This window comes from Passer domesticus, chromosome 5, assembly GCF_036417665.1.
Source record: "Passer domesticus isolate bPasDom1 chromosome 5, bPasDom1.hap1, whole genome shotgun sequence".
Classification (NCBI taxonomy): domain Eukaryota; kingdom Metazoa; phylum Chordata; class Aves; order Passeriformes; family Passeridae; genus Passer; species Passer domesticus.
The window spans coordinates 46,829,290-46,847,050 of record NC_087478.1 but is presented as its reverse complement, the minus strand read 5'-3'; the positions used below and the strand labels follow the sequence as shown (position 1 = coordinate 46,847,050).

The 17,761-nt window shown below is 43.9% G+C and overlaps 1 protein-coding gene and 1 non-coding gene across 4 annotated transcripts; one reads left to right on the top strand and one right to left on the bottom strand.

Moving 5' to 3' along the window:
* Positions 1–71: 71 nt before the first annotated feature.
* Positions 72–13,853, bottom strand: POLDIP3 (DNA polymerase delta interacting protein 3). Of its 3 annotated transcripts, none has more exons than XM_064420032.1 (9): positions 13,697–13,853; positions 10,048–10,435; positions 7,669–7,746; positions 5,688–5,783; positions 3,735–3,917; positions 2,831–2,908; positions 2,139–2,268; positions 902–968; positions 72–564 (listed from the first exon to the last, which is right to left on the bottom strand). In XM_064420032.1, the coding sequence occupies exons 1-9, from the start codon at positions 13,753–13,755 to the stop codon at positions 390–392; spliced, it is 1,254 nt and encodes a 417-aa protein (XP_064276102.1). In that variant the 5' UTR covers positions 13,756–13,853; the 3' UTR covers positions 72–389. The 3 variants fall into 3 exon arrangements, with proteins under 3 accessions (XP_064276102.1, XP_064276103.1, XP_064276104.1); XM_064420033.1 differs by having other exon boundaries at positions 7,669–7,743; XM_064420034.1 differs by lacking the exon at positions 13,697–13,853 and adding an exon at positions 13,015–13,404.
* A 256-nt stretch (positions 13,854–14,109) lies between these two features.
* Positions 14,110–14,258, top strand: LOC135301956 (U12 minor spliceosomal RNA). Its single transcript, XR_010363690.1, has one exon. It is a non-coding gene; the product is annotated as a U12 minor spliceosomal RNA (small nuclear RNA).
* The last annotated feature ends 3,503 nt before the right edge of the window (positions 14,259–17,761 follow it).

Below are 17,761 nucleotides of genomic sequence, written 5' to 3'. Positions count from 1 at the left end.
CCTGTGGACAACCAAGGGGATGCACCCTTCAGTTAAAGGTCAGTCAGATGAAAACAGGAGATCACCACTCCTTCCCTCAAAGTCTATGTGCACTTTTAATGGCCACTGGGGGCTTTGGAGTAAAGGATGGAGTTACATGGTATATGCTTGGTAATACATTACTGGCAGAAGGAGAAGGTTATTCTCTTGGGAAAAAAATCATGGAAGAAAACTCCAACTATGAAAACAGAAAGTACACACACAAGAGGAAACACTATTGTACAGTAAGGTAGCGATCATAGAAAACAAAAAATTTCAGGACAGGCAAATGCAAATAACATCTGCACTCCTGCACTTTCCTCATCCCCCAGCTTATATGAGTTTTCCAGTCCACTGCTTGCTCCCCCCTCTCAGAGTTTAATTTTGAATTCTGTGGGCTGCACAGATGCAGAGACCCCTGAGGATTTGAAGAGTGCCTTCAAGATAGTTTCAGGGTCCACTTCAGCTGGGGGATTTGAGGAGGCGCTTGCACTTGACCGGCGTGGTTCCCCTTCCTTCTTCACTGAAGGGGTATCACTCAATCGGCTGGAGGATTAAAAAAAAATGTTTAAAAAGGCAGTATTTAACCTCTCTTTGTGATAAATACATTTTAACACTGTGTCTGCATTCATTGTTATCAGCGTTTTCCTCTTACCAATATCAGAGATAAAGGTTTTAAATATGCTTTTCTCACAAGAAAATACCCTCATCTCAGATTATTTTTGAGCCTCAAGGCTGAGAACACTATGAAGTCAAGCAACATTGCACTCCACTCAACATACTGTGCCACAGAAGGAGAGACAAAGAAAATTCAAGGAACAACAATTCTCAAAATAGAACCTGCAAAAGCATTTGGACCTTTTCCCCACTGAAGGACACTTACAGCAATATAGGCTGGTCTGAGGTGATGACATTTCCATTCATATGAAGATTGCATTTCATTGGTTGACCTAAATAAAAACAAAACACAAAATTCATTCCATCAGAAGTGGAGTAAGGCAAGATCCTTGAAACATCACAGTGCAACCAATAGAATTCGACATGCTGGGGAAACATGAGAAAAAACAGCTGATAAATCTTCTGTTGCAGAATCAAAGCAATAGAAGAGCCACTGAAACACTCCACCATATGAAGTATCATACTAATTAACAAGTTACACAAAAGTATGAAGCCCTTAGCAGGGACACAAGAGGACCTCCCATTCTTAGCTGTCTGTTCCTCATCTGACATCCATAACATGTCACTCATCTAAAGCAAGAAAAAGCACCTATTTCCAGCTAAAAATTAACAGTTCAACAATAATTTCAGTTTAACATGGTTAAAAAATAAAATTGCATTATTCAAAGTTTATGGATAATCTGATACTATTTTACAAGTCCAATTCAAAATGTTTCTGAGTACATCCTGAAACTATTGCAAATACTAGTTTTACTTGTACATTGCAAGCATCTCTACAAGCAGGTAAAGCCTTTGTAAGGATTTTCTGTGGAAGAGGTTTTACAGCGACTTCTGTGAGACAGAGAGATGTTTGATAAGAGGATCCATGTTTATCCCTGAAAGAATTTTCTTCCAAGGTCGTTGACATAGAAACCAAGAAAGAAAGAAGGACAAATAAGAGAAATCTGCAACTGCCTATTCCAATAAGCACTTTGTCTCTCATGACCAATGAGTAAAGTGTGAACTTATGAGTTTTGTAAGAATGTGTAAAAAGCATGCATATTATAATAAAAAACAGTTTGAAGCCTTCTGAAAATGGAGTGTGTTGCTTTGTGTTGTCTCCATCTCAACTACAACAACTTTCCAGCTCTTGGTACCAAATTAGAAACGCAAGGAATTTCATCTGGAATTTAAACCAGGAGACTCATCAGGACCCTGCCTCCAGCTCTGAACCTCCTTTATAAAGGAAAATATGGGTGGGTTTTTTTATTGCATTTCAATAAACTATGCATATATTCAGCTAGTTACACAGCAATTATTATCTTATCTAGCTCTTGAACTGATTTTCTGATTTTCTCTCTTGCTAGCATATTAACATCTACGATACTTTTAAATCTTCCACTCAGGTGGAAACCTAATTCTTGATTTATTTATCTTACATGCAATTTTGGCATCAAACTTACCATCTAAACACCTGTTGTTGTATTTCTTATATGCTGTGATAGCATCTTCTTTCTTCACAAACACTACCTCAGCCACGCCAGGGTGCACCAGCCGGGCTCGCTTCAGAGCGCCACACACACAGAATAACTCCTGAGGGCAGAGAGTCAGCCATGACCACGGGCACACCAAAGGCACTGCATGACTTTACATGCTTCATCACACCACCCGTGCTGCTTATTAAATACCTGACAGATCTGGACACTTGTCTCACTGTGTTTGTTATGGTGTAAGTACTTGGCACTAATAATAGAGAGTACATAAGCAGGGAAGTTCAGGGCCAGTACCCAGTAATGTTTTTCCCATGGGAATATCAGATTCATTCTCAGCCTGGTGAGAATGGAAGCCCCCAGACAATTTGGATGGGGGCATAAGTTTGGGTAGAAGAATCATTTGGCGTGAACTCTTCTTCTAAGTGATGCCAGGTATCTCAAAATACTCTGTGGGATTTTGTCCCATGTTCTTAAGCACACACTTTTAAAAAAAGTGTAAACAAACCCCAAACAATCAGGAACCCTCAAAGTTTTTGCACGAACATAAACCCACATCACACCCCTCTTCACTGCATTCACCACAGCCAAGTGATTTATCAGAAGAGGTAGGACACAGAAAGGAAGTGTCACTCATGCACAGTCTGGCAGTAAGCAACACTCACAACAATATCTTCTTCTGTGACTCGAGGATGCAGATTATTTACGGTCATCTTTGTGCCTTCCAAAGGACTGAAAGCCAGCTGCCAACACAAACAAATGCATCACAGAGATATGGCTCACAATACAGCACAGCACAGAAAGCAATAAAAAGTCACTAAGGATGTATCTGGGAATGTCTGTACACACACACACAAAGGAGAAAGCTACAGCTAGTAATGGTAAATATCACTGTTTACTAAAGCCCAGCTCATCTGACAGAAAAAGGAGCTTCTTTACCATGCTAGTTTTTCTCTGAAGTAACTTTTCACTCTTATTCCCAAGAATAACATTAACTTAATCTGCATACACAGTACTCTGGTCATGCCCACACTTTTAATAGCCTATCTCTGTTGTACTCTAGACCAGCCAGCAAACCCCTAAAATACAGCTCCAGCCTCTCAAGAGCATGCTGAACTCAGCACACCTAGGAACACCTGGTGGATTACTTGGTTCCAACAGCAGGCAGTTTGGCAAAGCAATTCCAGGCAGGCTGTCTACAAATTGCCTGGGAGGTCTCATCTGTACATTTGGAAGAATTCCATTTTCTTCTTGCTAGCTGGAGTCAACATAGAACATATCAAATAGTGTTAAAACACTACTCCTAGGGACATGAAAGCCACCAAGGAGTGGCCAAACAATTGCCACCTCCCTGTAATATGGATTCCTCTAAGATCATGTGCAGGGAAAGGATTTTTAGACAGGTTTCAAATTCTTGGGCCATGGACTGCAGTTATCAGAATAACCTTGATGACATCCTGAACTAATGATGAAAGGCAGGCACAAATGAGCTGCTCACATGTCCAATGAACAAGTTTCAGATGTTTCAGAGACTTCTCTAAAGAGCATTTTCCCCTTCCCTGAGCTCACCTCAACTGGTGCTGGCTCTTTTGGAGGCACTTCCTTTGTCACTAAGGTCCGGGACATGTTTGCCAAGGCCTTTGTCCGCACAGGAGGGGGAGTTGCAGGTGGAGCTGTGTATGTATCGTTCTGGACCACTTTAGTCAGGGGAACAGTCTTGGACAGAGAGAATTTATTGCTGCTCAGACCAGTCTACAGGAAGAAAAAAGAAAGTATCTCAGAGCTACAGCCTACAAAAGCCATCACCTTTCTACAGGCATCACCACCAGAGTGTTACTAGTATGCACTGCATATCCTTCCCAGTGTCAAAAACACTACAGTGCTGGAGACTTTCAAAAGGCTCAGAGAAAAAAATCAGTGCAAGTTTCTGGGCATAAACATAAAAAAGTTTGCTTATCCAGAAAGAGCACTTCCCTCATAAGCACTTTTTGGTTTCATATTTTTCATAAATGAACTTTAACAATGTGATCTGAATTTGAAAGGCTCCTTTCATCCACAGACTTTCAAGTACTTTACAAAGAGTTCACAAAGATTGCTCATTAACAGTAAGATTGAGAATCCACAGAACAAAAAGCAGTAATTCCTCAGAATCACCAAGCTAGAGCACACAAAGACATGGAACTTAGGCTGAAATACCTGAGTTTAAAGCCAGACTCAAACTTGTGCTTGGAAGCTGCTGTGAACACTGAAAAGAACAAATTTACTCCTGAAAAAAACCCTCATAAGATTATCTGAGAATCACAAATAGCCAGAAGCTCTATTCTGAATACCCACATGAGGAAATAAATTTCTGGGGTAATCACTGTACTACAGTGCCTGCACAATGGGTAAAACCACAAGAATTTGCTTTTCCAAGACCAGAAAATAACTTAGCCCAAAACTGTGCCGACCTCCCATGTCTGAAGCAGGGCTAACTTCAAACACACGTTAGGCTGGCAAGGGCCTATCCAGCTAAGCACTGAATATTCAAGAATGATGACTGCACAACCTCTCTTGGTCCCTGTGCCAGATGCTGATCAATACTCTGAGAATTTCACCAACCAGAATTTCTTTTGCTGCAGCACATTTATTTGTTTGTCTTCTCCATGGTCACCTCTGAAAAGAACCTTTGAGTTTTGCCCTTTCCAGGCAGTGAGAGTGGACAGATCTCACTACAGCCTTCTCAGCCTTGAGAACTGCTCTCTCACCCTCTCCTCATGCACAATATGGTGCAGCCCTCTGACCAGCCTGTTAACTGGTTCCAGTCATGTCTTTCTTGTATTGCAGAGCCCAAAGATAGGCACAGAATTCTGGATGATTCTCAAAATGTCAAACAGGAATAATTATCTTCCTTGATTAATTCTCTACAGTTGGCCTTTGTTTTTGGAAGGATGCACTGCTCACTCATTCTGAGCAGATCACACAGAAGGACCCCATGGCTCCTTCCTACAAAGCTGCTGCTGCCAGTCAGTTCTCAGTTTAAGCTGCAGAGGGCCATCCTATGCCAAAAGCAGGACCTTACATTTGTCTGTACTGAAATTCCATTTTCTTCAGAGCGACAGTCCTCCCCAACAAGATGCCTACTAAGATTTTTGCACAGCAAGAGATTTCCTGCTTTGATGCCCAGTCTCCAGAAGCAGCAGAAAGCTTCCCTTGCTGGTTTACTCAAACACTAACAAGACAGGTTCAATGCATTTCCTCAACAAGAAGAAAGAGCCAGGATACAGCAACCTGCCAGCAGGGCAGAAAGCACACATGGCTGCTGAGAACCCATAAAACCAGTTACCCTAAAAGAACTCTGTTCCAAAAATAACAGTAGAAGCATTGGCAAAAGGAAGGGTGGGGCGAAGAGCAAATATTTGAGGAGAAAACATCATTTACAGACTTTAAAAGAACTGATAGAGTAAGTCCTGTAAAGACACAGCCTCTGTGCCCATGCAATGTGAGCATGGCATGGTGGGGACTGTTCAGATGACCCCTTACCGAGTTGTGCAGGAAACTGTTTGTGGTGGTGATTTTCATCTGTTTGCTAGGAAGGGGAGAGACACTTTCATCATCATCCTCTGTGTCATACAGACCCTGAAGTGAAGAAGAGAATAGTTTACATGCAGGTAGATTTCATTGAGACATTTAAAAAATAGCTAGTTTTCTCCTGCTCTCAACCAACCTCAGCTAATGAACACAATTACACTGGATTTTAGTTTCAGGTATATAAGTCCATGTCAAAACATCAGTATAAAAACTATCAGACCTTCTTTCCAAAAACACCACTGGAAAACTGTTTCCCTAGATATACTGAAATCACATACAGATTCCTTTACTCTTGGACCTCATTAGGACTGTTGAAGCTACATTATTGGAATAAAGCCCCAGTGTCTTACATTTTAGCACCCTCCTACCTTTACAGCTGAAACCTGTGCATGTGATTTTTAAATTAGTTTGGGGGTGTGCGGTGGGGTGGTTTTTTCCTTTTTTTTTTGGGGGGGTTTCATTGTTTTGTTTGTTTGGTTTTTTTTTTTAATTAAACAAGTGCCTGCTGAATACACCTAAACAGATCATTCCTTTTGAATAGCCTGCTTTCCTTAGCACAGGACATATCCATCTGGCCCTAAAAAACACTGCTCTAAGAGCTTTACTGAATGAATAATTAATTTTCAGTTCAACTTAACACTCATAGCCTTGCCTTGAAATACTGAGGTGAGCTCCTACAAAAGCTTTTTTTTTCATTGACTCTAAATAACATTAAGAATAAGTCTAGACACATATAGCAGTGCCCAAAACATAAGAAATTACAACTGCAAACAGTTTTCCATTAATTCAGTAAAAAGGTAAAGAAAACTGGAGGGATTAGCAATGAGAGCTTGCAAAATCAGTGGGCTGTCCATAGTCAGCAAGATTCTGGTTTACAAGCAGGGAAGTTGTTCCAGTGACAGAAATGCCATGAAGGGAAAAAAACCCAAAATGGACAGAGAACAGAGGAGAATTGTGCAGAAAATAAAAGAGCTAGGAAAAACACTAGATATCAGGACAATGGACTTGAGTTTGAGACAAAATGAAATGGATTCCACACGTACAATGATAAGGTCAAAATAATGAAGACACTTCTTTAAACAACTGCATCTGGGATAGGTGAGGGCAGCAGGCCAGCATATAGGTAACATACAAAAATAGCTAAAATTATTATAATCATGGCAAAAAAGTCACCTGACGTGACATTGTGAATGTCAGTTTTCCACTATTTCAAGCGATACTTTGTGTATACACACAAAATAACATAAGTAATAAAAATATCCAATTCCTCTCTGAAAGCACCCAAGGTAGTAAGGCGGCTGAATGGCTGGGGGCTGTGACAAAATCCATTAAAACTGATCCCAGAAAGACAATGCTCCAAGGTCTTTCTCAAAACCTGCTTGATAAGGGCTATGGGAACTCTGCAAGTACATCAGAATACTAGTTAACATCATTCCCTATCAGGATTCCAGCAGTGGCCCACAGCTGGGACTTCACAGGAAGGTTATACCCTCTCCCACCTCACTGCAGCACATCTGACCCTGTACACTCACATCTCTCTGAAGAGGCTGGCAGCATGGTGAATCAAAACAGCCAACAACTTGATCTGATGTGATGTCATAAGAAATTTATAGAAAAATATCAGAGCTAGAGGTCAGCCCAATATACCATTAGCAAAATATATCATTAGCACACAGGTAACACTGGGAATATCTGCTTCTCATTCCTGTATCTCATTCAGAGAGTACAATAGGAATCAAGATAAATTATACTAAATGAAAACCTCAATTACCATGAAAGTATTTTAACCACACAAGACATGGAAGCTAAGTTGATGGAGAACTTTCAGATGTTTTTCTCTCCTACTGAAGAGTTTTTTTTTGTACCTGCCAAAGTTTATGGACACGTGTTCTTCCCTGTTAAAGGTAACAAAGAGCACAGAGCAGGTACACACCTGTTTATGTGTATGGTTGTTCACCACATTGATCCTCATTCCTGCTGGATGAGAGTGTCCAGGAACTGGAGCCTTCTGCTACAGTTGGAGACAAAGAACCAAAGCATGAAGCACTACAGTCCTTCAGGTTAAGTTCAGAAGATCAAAGCTTTAGTTGAATACCCTGGGTTCACTTATATGAAACTTACCTTCCCTGCTTTGAAATATATTATCACAATATACTCTTAGGTAACACTTGTATTTCCTGTGATATGTTTAATATGAGAGAGCTTCACTTAAATTAAAATCTAAGACCACAGGAAGAAATGGATTCAAATTACTTAGGGTTTAGTCCAAGATTACTGGGAAGGGAAGTTAACTTCAGTCCTGTCAGGACTGACTAGATCTACATTTCTGGTAATACAAAACCATGAATGGGGTGAGTCAGAATGTGTCTCTTCTTTCATGCCACAGGTAACTAAACACAGGGATCTCCATCAAACAAAAGGAGAAGTATACACTGCCCCTTAGCACTAGAGCTGGAATAAGCTGTGGTGGAATACATGGTAGTGTGCAGCCCACTACACCATGAAACAGGGAAACCACAACAGAAGGAGGTAGGGAATATAGCTGTACTAATTGATAACTGAAATCATGCCAGAACACCTGTAAAAATGCCCTTCTGTTTTTTGAAAAAGCTGGAATCTGTCTGTTAAAGAATAGCTCTTCTTACAAAAATAGTCCACACAGGTAATAAAATCTTCAGATTTGCATTTTCTCTAGACTGCAACTTAAACCATAGCACCTCATGTTTCAATTTGCTAATCAAAGATACCCATCCTACAGAAACAGCAGCAGACCTAGTGTCATTTTTTGGTTTCAAAGATTTTTCCTTGCTTTATGATAAACAAGACCTCAGGACAGCACATTTAGAGCTGTGTTCTGTACCTTGGATCAAGATACACTAGTTTGATTCCACTTCCATGTTCAGGAAGAGGGTCAAGGGCAATTTGGAATTTCAGTACAAATATTTTAAAATTTTTTAGATAATTGCTTATGTCAAGGTTCTGTCTACAGTCTGAATCACCATGGCACCCTAAGTATAAATATATGTATGTTCCCTTGCACTAACAAACAGAAAATACTATTGGTCAAAAAAAGTCAAACAAAAAGCCCACAAAACACCAGGTCAGAACAAACAACTACTGCACCAAGTCTCTGGAACCTATTTTAACTCCTAGAAACTCTGTAGAAGATGTTCAATTCCTCATGGCTCATGCTGGTGATTTGGCTTAGAAGGACATCAAGAGTACTAATCACCCTCCTAATTAACGGCTGCTGAACAGACTGCTCTGCCATTAGCCCTCCTTACTGGCTCAAGAGCCCTTTCTCCTTCTCACATCAGCCTGGCAGGAAACCTGCAGACTACTGGGAAACTTCCCAAGCCAATTTGCACAAGAAACATGTTTGATGTTTCTCTTCAGCAAAACCCACAGCTGAACAGAAAGCAGACTCATCTAGGCTTTCAAACTGATGGCAATAGATTCCTGGGTATGAGCAAGCACACTGCTGATTTTTGGGAGGTTGAAAATGGAAAAGGTAGACTAGGAACTTCAGTTACATGCTTGTAGAGGTAAGGGGCAAAACCACTCAAACAACAATCCCAACAGTGTGGAAATTTCTCTCCTGACTCTACACATTGTACTGATAGGCACAGTTCAAGAGCAGTTGTTTCTCAGAGAAGCTGGCTAAGAATGAAGTTGCTATGCACACAGCAAAGTGAAATCAGAAAACTGGCCCAGGAAATCAGCAGGTCAGGGTGATCAACCGATTATAATATAATTGAAATAAATCTTGAGCCTCAGCAGGAATGCTTCATGTGATCAGGCAAATCCCTGAAAACCAGACAAGTATAAAAAGAGAAAATTGTAGAACAGCTCATTGAATTTTAAATTTTCTTAGATACAAACACAGCTGCATATTCTAAACTGTTATTCCACCACTAGGATAAACCAGTTATCTATACAGGACAATCCACTGCATCAGACTTGCAAAGAGGGGCAGTATAAGAATGACAAAAAAATCTGCATCATTTTGCTTGCATTCAGGTAGGAAAGACACTACTTAACCATTCAAGACATCTTTAATGCTGACAGGAGCTCTGCCTTAGTCTTTTTGGGCCGAAAACTAAAGTGAAAATTTAAATGAGAGGTGTGATTCTACAAAAAGTCCCAAGCAGCTGCAAGGATACAGGAAAGGATCAGAATCCTACCCCACAGGCTGGAATTAACTGTATCATTGCTGCTTCTATTGTAACCATCTGAACATGCTAAAGTATTCTCATGCCTACTGAACTGCTGTAGAGTAACTGAGGGGCTCAGAGGTGACTCATTCACCTACTTGGATAGTTTTGGTGATTTTCATGGCTGGATTGACTGTCCCCATAGCCGGGCTGATAACAGCTGGAGTGCTCCTTTTTAAGCTGATCTTCTCTCTGGCATCCACCACTTTGGTCACCTTTTCAGCAGCAACACTTTGCTGCTTACGGGAATTCAACATCTCTCGAGCATCCTGCACCTTCCCTTTGATCCTGAAGCGAGCATCCTTTTGAACCAGTTTCTCTCGGGCATCTTTGACCCCCAGCTTGTGCCGGGCGTCAGTGAGTCCGATCTTCTGCCGGGCATCAAAAGTCTGCTGGAAGCTCACAGTTGGTGATGATCTATTCAGAAGATTTGGCTGGATCCCAATGCGAGATCTTACACCCCCAAACACTGGCCTGGTGTTAAGTCTGAGTGGAAAAAAGAAAAAAAAAAGGGAAAAAGTTTCAGGCATTATAAGATGTGTCGATACAGTGTCAGTACAGGTATTTGTGCTGCTGCAAACAACAGTTCATTATTACTGCACAGAAATCCACTCTGGTTGGACATCTAAATACAACAGTAGAACTCCTAAGCTCTTTTATGCTGGATTTTTTTTCTTTCTACATAATCAGCTAAGGAACTGATTTCCAAAATCCATCCTTACATTTACAAACTAAAGGGTCTGACTTCAGCTGTGCAAAGTACATACTCCATTTAAACAAAATTCAACAACTCGGGTATTTTGGGGAAACCTTTGAAGACAAAGAGGAGCAGGAACACTTTCTAGCTTTAGGACGAACAGGTCTGCTAGAGCACCTCCTGTAATACAATAATACATCCTGATATGAAGGAAACATGCAACTACACATGATTTCAGGAATTCTGGGCATCAAGTTCAGATTTGTGGGAGCACAGCAACTTGAATTTTGGTATGTACAAGCACCAGTAACAATCTCAATTCAAAGCCACCAGTTTCCAGGTTGATTAGCTTCCAGCAAGAATAGTCATTAGTCAAATTACTTTTTAACATGACTGCCTCTTCTTTAATCTACTAAAAGAACTACTGCACTTGATGGCCTTTACTTTTTAAGCATATAATTAACACACTACTGAGCACAGAAAGCCAACAGCCCACAAAAACTACAGCATTTGTACTTGTAGACAAGTATTCCTAAAAAGCAGCAGAATACAGGGTGAAAGCTAGAACGACCTTCTTATTACAGGTCTGATACACCTTTTCAAAGTGTGCCCTAAGAACAAAAACAGTTTATCTAATTTTTTAATGGAGTTCCTCTGATGAGTATTTGTAAAGTTTTTTTTTTCCCATTGGGTCTCTTTGTATCCGAAAAAAAAAAAAAAAGAAAGTAGAAAGAGAGAAAAAAATGTTCTTGCTGTTGACTTTTTAAAAAAGTCAAAATAGAGGGCTACAAAGTTCATCTGCTTTCAGAAAGGTGTTGTCCAGTATTATAAAATCTAAAAGTAGGTACCTGGAATTTGTTTTCATAATCAAGTGGTATCACAAAATCAAGTTATGATGCTATTTCAATTCTTCATGCACCTTTATATTAGTATTTCCTGATCTAACTCCACTACCTTCACATTATTTATAGGCAAGTATTGTCAATGGAGAGATCTTAAAAAAAAAACCAAACAACAACCCAACCAACTGAGAGATGAAAGACTTAACCTCTGCTTCTGCCTCTTTCACTCCTGTGTCTAGAAAGCTGGGCCTGGAGTCCCATTTTATTCCTAGCTGAGAGTCCTATGGCTGCTCTCTCATACAGCCAGAGCAAACCAGCTAGAAGAACCAGGAGGATTATGAAGACCATCTATGAAAATATACCCAGAACACAGGAGACTAACAGTACCCATAAAGCAACAGACACAGCAAGACTTTCCTTGCAATTTTAAAAAGATTTATTTAGCCATGTTGAAAGCAGGCAGCTGGAGTGCTGCAAAGGGCTGGATGAGTGGCTCGTGAGAGGTCAAAGTAAAACCAGAAATGTATCAACATTTAAACTAGAATTAATTAAGATTGTTGATGACAAAACCCAATGAAACAGAAAAAATTAAAAATAGAAAAAGAAAAAAATAGAAAAAATAAACTGTACTGAAGGTTACACCATTTTTGAAGAGTTCTCTTTACCTAGTAAGCAACTCTCTTTCACAGATAATTGCCTACCCTACAAGAGCATTAACTGCTTAGGTATTTGTGCCACAGCACCTGAAATAAAAACAGATCTCAAACATCTAATTCACTTTCCAGGATTCCAAGCCCTGGCTTGAATATGTTATGGATCAGTATATTTTACAAGGGAATATTTTTCTTTTCTTTCATCTGGACTACTGAATAACATGAATATAATGACTTAACTTTATTCAGTTTATCTAGACTTCACAAAGCCAAGTTTGCTACCTCAGCAATTTATAAAGTGAGCTAACACAACATACAAGAAGAGTGTGGGGCACAACAATTCTTACAGTGCTGCAGAGGGATTATTGTTCAGCAAAAAAAAAAAAAAAAAAAAAGGCAGGAAGAATTCCTGAAAGAAGTGAGAGTTAAGGGGGATTTGAAAAGGGATAAAGGAGGTACTTGGAGCATAGTAAGCAGCCTAAGACTCTTCCAAATATGCAGGATAACATGAATGAAAGCGCAAAGCCAAGGCTTTGTCTAGACTAGGATTTAAATATGTTTGAATGTTTTGGTAGTATATGTGAGCAGGTAACTTTCAGAATATTCCTGTAGACATGTAAGTGTATACACATTCAGAGTCAAAAATGAGGGCTAATAAATTAAAAAAAAAAAACAGAAGAGAAAAAACCAACAAAGCAAGAGCACACTGAGCTAACAGAGATGGGGGACAAGTTGTTCAGCAGCATTAAGAGACCACGACAAAAGGGAAAACGAAAAGCTACCGAAGGAGAATGCAGGTAAGAACTGCCAACTGTGGCAGCAAATGGCCCAGCCCACACTGGAGACATCTGCCATGCAAAGAAATAACCTGACCTTGCAGCTCCGATCTGCAACATGCTCCACGTCCTCTCGGCCGCCCCACACACCGGCTCGGAGCTGCGCTAGAGGGAGAGCCCCGCCGAGAGCCGGGCAGCGCTGCGGCCGCAGCCCCGGCAGCCTGGCCCGCGCGGCTGCCCGGCGGCCCCGGGCGGTTACGGCTCCCCCACGGCGCTCCCACAATGCCCCGAGCCGCGCCCGGGGGCACCGGGCACCGCCGGGGTGACACCTGCAGCCCCCCGGCCGGCCGGGCTCGGGCCGCCCGCCCCGTTACAGGCGGCAGCGCTAGGGTGGTCGGCCGGGACAAGCAGGAGGCGGCGGGGACAGGGCAAGCCGGAGGGGTCAGTGAGACAAGGCACGGCGCCAGGAATCCCGGCAAGGCCGAGCGGGGACGGCCGGGGAGCGCCCGGCCCCACCGGGGCAGCGCCGGGCACGGGGGCCGACACGGGGCCCGACCCCCGCCCGGCCCTGAGTGACGGCCGCCGCCGCCAATCGCAAGGCAGCGCGGTCCCGCAGGCCCGCGGCTCGGCCAATGGGAACGCGAGGGCGGGAGCAGGGCCGGGCCGCGCCGAGACAGCTGCGGCCCGCAGCGCCCGGAGCGGAGCCGCCCGCGGGGACACTCGAGGAGCGGCCGGGGGCCGCCGGCCCGAGGCGCTGCGTCGCCGTCCCGAGCACTCACCTCCCCTTCACCGTCACACCGCGTTTCCGTATGAGCTCGTCCAGAGACAGGTCCGCCATCTTGTCGCGGCCCCAACGATGAGACGCAGCGAGCGAATCCCGGAGGTGACACAGTGCGACTTCCGCTCCTCGCCCCGCCCCCAGAAGTACGGCAGGCCCCGCCCGGGCTCCGCCCGCTGCGACGGGGCGACCCACAACTCCCCGCGGCCGCCGGGAGCCTCATTTGCATACGGCGCGGCACGTCCCGGCTCGGTTCGGCCCGTGGCAGCGGATCCGCGGCGCGGAAGGAGGACAAGGACCGAGCGCAGTGCTGGGGACACTGTAGGCTAGCTACAGGCCGCGTCGGCCGGTGCTCGCCCTGACCTCTGGAGTTAGCGCGGAGCAGTGTCCGGGCGGCGCGGCGAGCTGCCGGTCATGCCTTAAACTTATGAGTAAGGAAAATAACGACCCGGGGTGACGCCCGGGTCCTCACTCGCAATGTGAGAGGAATTTTTGCGCGGGTACAGGTCGCCCCTGGGTGCCCCGCTTACTTCGCGGGATGCCCGGGTGCCGTGATCTGCCCGACCCTCCGTGGCGCTGGTGCCAAGAACAGAGCGGCCGCCGCCGGGCTTCCCCCCCGCGCTCGGGGCCCGGCAGGCGGGACAGCGCGCACGGAAATCCCGGCCGGCCTGAGGAGCAGGAATGCCTTCACTGCGCCTTGCTCTCCTTGCGCTGAAGTGCCCTAAGGGTCTTCACTAGGCTTAGAAAAAACACACCAACCCTGCCTAATAAACACTTCACGTGTGTGCAGGAAGCAATTCCTTTTCTGCTCTTCTGAGGGAGCAGTTGTACTGTTTAAAATCCAGCCAAGAGTGAAAGGGACGCGGTGCCTTGTGCGGCTCGGGCAGCGGTGGGCTCCGCGGGGCCTGCCCTGCCGTGACCGCGGCTCTGGCTCTCCCTCGAAACGCCTTTTGCAGCTCGTCACAGCCACGGAGCTTTGCTCCGCCCGCAGCTCTGCCGCGAGCTGCACCCGTGAGCCCTTCGCCTCTCCCCGCTGCTGCCCGTCCATGTCCTGAGCCGCAGTAACCCCGGCGCTTTGTGCGTGCTGCAGCGCCCTTCGTGTTGCTGTGCAGCTGGCGGCCCAGGCGCATTCCCCGAGATCCAAGGGGAAGCTCCTGGGCTTCAGCAGTGCGGGAGCTGCCAGGGAGGGACAAATACAGAGGAGACCTGTGCAGCAGATGTGGCCGCTCACAGCCACACAGGCTCAGGCTCCCGCAGCACTGATTTCCTCTCAGGAAGCCTTTGTGGGCCTAAAGTCGTTCCAGCGGTGATGCCAGATCTCTGCTTGGTTGTGCACTGGCGCTTGATCCAGCTCCAGGGTGGCACACGACTGCAGCGCTGCAAATGAAGGAACACAAACCACAGCCCTTTTTGTGCTGCCGTTCTGCAGCTGTTGAGGTACTTGATCAAACTGAGGCGATGGGATGTGTGATAGTTGTTCTGCTGTTGCAAAACCAACAGGCAACGTTTGTTTGAGCAAATTCATTTAAGAGCAGCCCAAGTGGTTCCAAACTAGAGGGCCACCTCTCCAATATCCCGTTTCCAGCCTGCAAGGAGCCCTTTGGAGGTGGCTTCTAGACACCCCACCAACCTTAGTGCTGTTTGTGCAGCCACCATTCCTTCAGGCAGCACCTCTGCTCTCTGCTTCCTCTGCATCCTCCTGTTTGTTTTGCTTCCATCAGCCCAGTTCTTGCAACTGAAGAGTGCATGTGTAGCTGCCACCCACCCTCTCTTCCACCTGTGATCCCTTTCGTCCAGGCAGAGAATTCCAGGCCTGCTCAGACATTCCTACAGTGAAGCTCCCTTCCCTCTGCAGGCTTCCGCCTTCCCATGTTAAGTCTCTCTGGGAGGCTGATTAGGGGGCATGAGTCATGCTGTTGTGGGAAAGGAAGGGTTTAAACGTCAAGATCTTCCTCTGTCTTCCTCTTTCTGACTGTTTTTCCCTTCCTGTTAGACACAAGCTGTAGCTCAGCTTTCACAGGTTCTTCATGGTTTCTTTGAGCTGTGGATGAGAAGTCAAATATTTGTTCCAGGAAGGGCCTGGGCCCCTGCTGCCCTCCTTGTGGCTGGGAGAGGGGTAAATGTGTTGTCAGCAGCAAAGAGATCTCCCTGCGTGTAGGGGTCTCTACAAAGGGCTCCTTGTCCCATTGTGCTGGAAAACTTTCAGGCCTGCCCTTGTTTTCCAGAGGCAGATTCCCTAAGTGTGTCTCCTCCATCTGCTGGGATCCCCCCAACATGGAAGTCAGACCAGAGGAGACCATCTCACACCAATTTCCTGTTAAAATATTAGGAAATTATGCAAAGGACATCAGGACATCATATTAGCCTTGGAATGGTATGGGGTACAGCATCTGATGTGAATATTGTCTCACCCTCAAACATCAAGGACTGGAAAGAGAAATTGTGTTGGAACATGGGCTGGATGTTGTCCTTTGCAGCAGGAGATGTGAGATTCAGGTAGTAGGGGAATTTCATGCACAGAGACACTGCACAGTAGCAATCAGTGGATCTTTTTGTTGCTACTGTAGTGAGAGATTAAAAATCCTCCGATTTTAGCAGTTTGTTCTCTCTTTCAGGACTACTCAACCCTAGGCCTTTTAGCCTTCTGAAGACTTTTAAATCAGTCTTTGGAATATAAGGCCTTGTAAGATGGGTATTTTAGCCTAGCAAAAATGATGTTAAGGAGAGAAAAATCAAAGGAGAGGACACGCCTGAGGAGACGCAGAAGTGATGAGCTTCAGAGATAAAACTGATGCACAGCATAGGATCCAGACAGACTCGGGGAAATACCAAAAAAAAAGGCTAAAAATTTTCTGAACAGGTAACAAAGAGAGCATGGCAGCTTGCCATATGTGTGGTATTACACCTGTATCATCACATGGCATTTGGCTCAGGGTCCTGCTGAAACTTCTGCTTGCCTGCGCTGGACAACTTCCCTCTCATTTACCTTCTACGGCCTGGAAAAATGAAATATTATTGCACTGCTCATCTGAGTCTGCAACATTTTAAAAGGCATGAAAAACTGACTATGGTAGTTCTTTCTTTTTGTGGAAATTGTAGGAAATATGGTACATATGTAATTTTACTTCACCTGTTCTATTTCATAATAGATATTTCCAATAAAGGTCTTTTTACAGTCAGTTTCTCAGAATACTCTGGTTTTCTAAAAGCCAATTTTCTTGCACACACCTGGGTCCCAGCTCATGTTGTCAGTGACCTGCAATATGCTTAGGGAATACTAAATTCCTGAGAGAAGCAGAGCAATTTGCTTGCAGAGAACTGCACAGAAATTTGCCTTTCTTTCTGGGGGCCCATTGAGAAAATCCCAGGGAGTTTTTGCAGCCAAGGAAACGGATGGATTAGAAAGAAAAACTGAAGAAAAGGACTTGGCAGGTGTTGAGTTATGAGTGGGTCTTGGGTCTTCACAGAGATAGGAGTAGTTGTTGGTTGTTGTACAGTTGTTTATTGTATGAATACATCAGTACTGAAGGTGAAGAGTTTAGAGTATTAAAGTTTGTGCTAAAAGCTTTCTGGTATAGTCTTGATGTTCTGAGTAGAAGCAGTAGAAGTAGTAGTAGTTAGTAGAAGCAATTAGCACCTTTTTTGTACCCCAATATAGGGGAAATTTATTCATAAATAATCAAATCAGCTAAAACATGATTCTAAAACATTCTTTCTACACTTATCCAGGCTTAATTCTAATATGTGAAAGTAGTGTTAGTTTTTACACAAAATCTACACATAGAGTTCTGTCTGTTCACACAAATAGTTCTATCTGTTCTATTTAGAAATATAAGCAATGTTCTGCTATGTTTTTGTTATGTCTGGAGCTAAGTTGATTTTGTGAAAGGTAACAATACTGAACTTTAAGCTAGGCTTTAGGGTTTTTTACTAGCTAATACAGTTTCTTAAGGCACTGAAGATATATTTCTATTTACTTAAAACTAAAACTTACACTCCTACTTGATGTCTGTGTAGTTTAATATATTTTAGTTTCTCTAAAGGTTCCAGTTCAATCCCTGTATTC

Excerpts from the sequence above, each read along its gene's own strand:
- POLDIP3 (XM_064420032.1), bottom strand. The coding sequence starts at position 13,755 with ATGGCGGACCTGTCTCTGGACGAGCTCATACGGAAACGCGGTGTGACG. Across the intron at positions 10,436-13,696 it reads GGTGTGACGGTGAAGGGGAG|ACTTAACACCAGGCCAGTGT; the intron begins GTGAGTGCTCGG and ends TTTTCCACTCAG. Across the intron at positions 2,909-3,734 it reads AAGAGCCAGCACCAGTTGAG|CTGGCTTTCAGTCCTTTGGA; the intron begins GTGAGCTCAGGG and ends TTGTGTTGGCAG.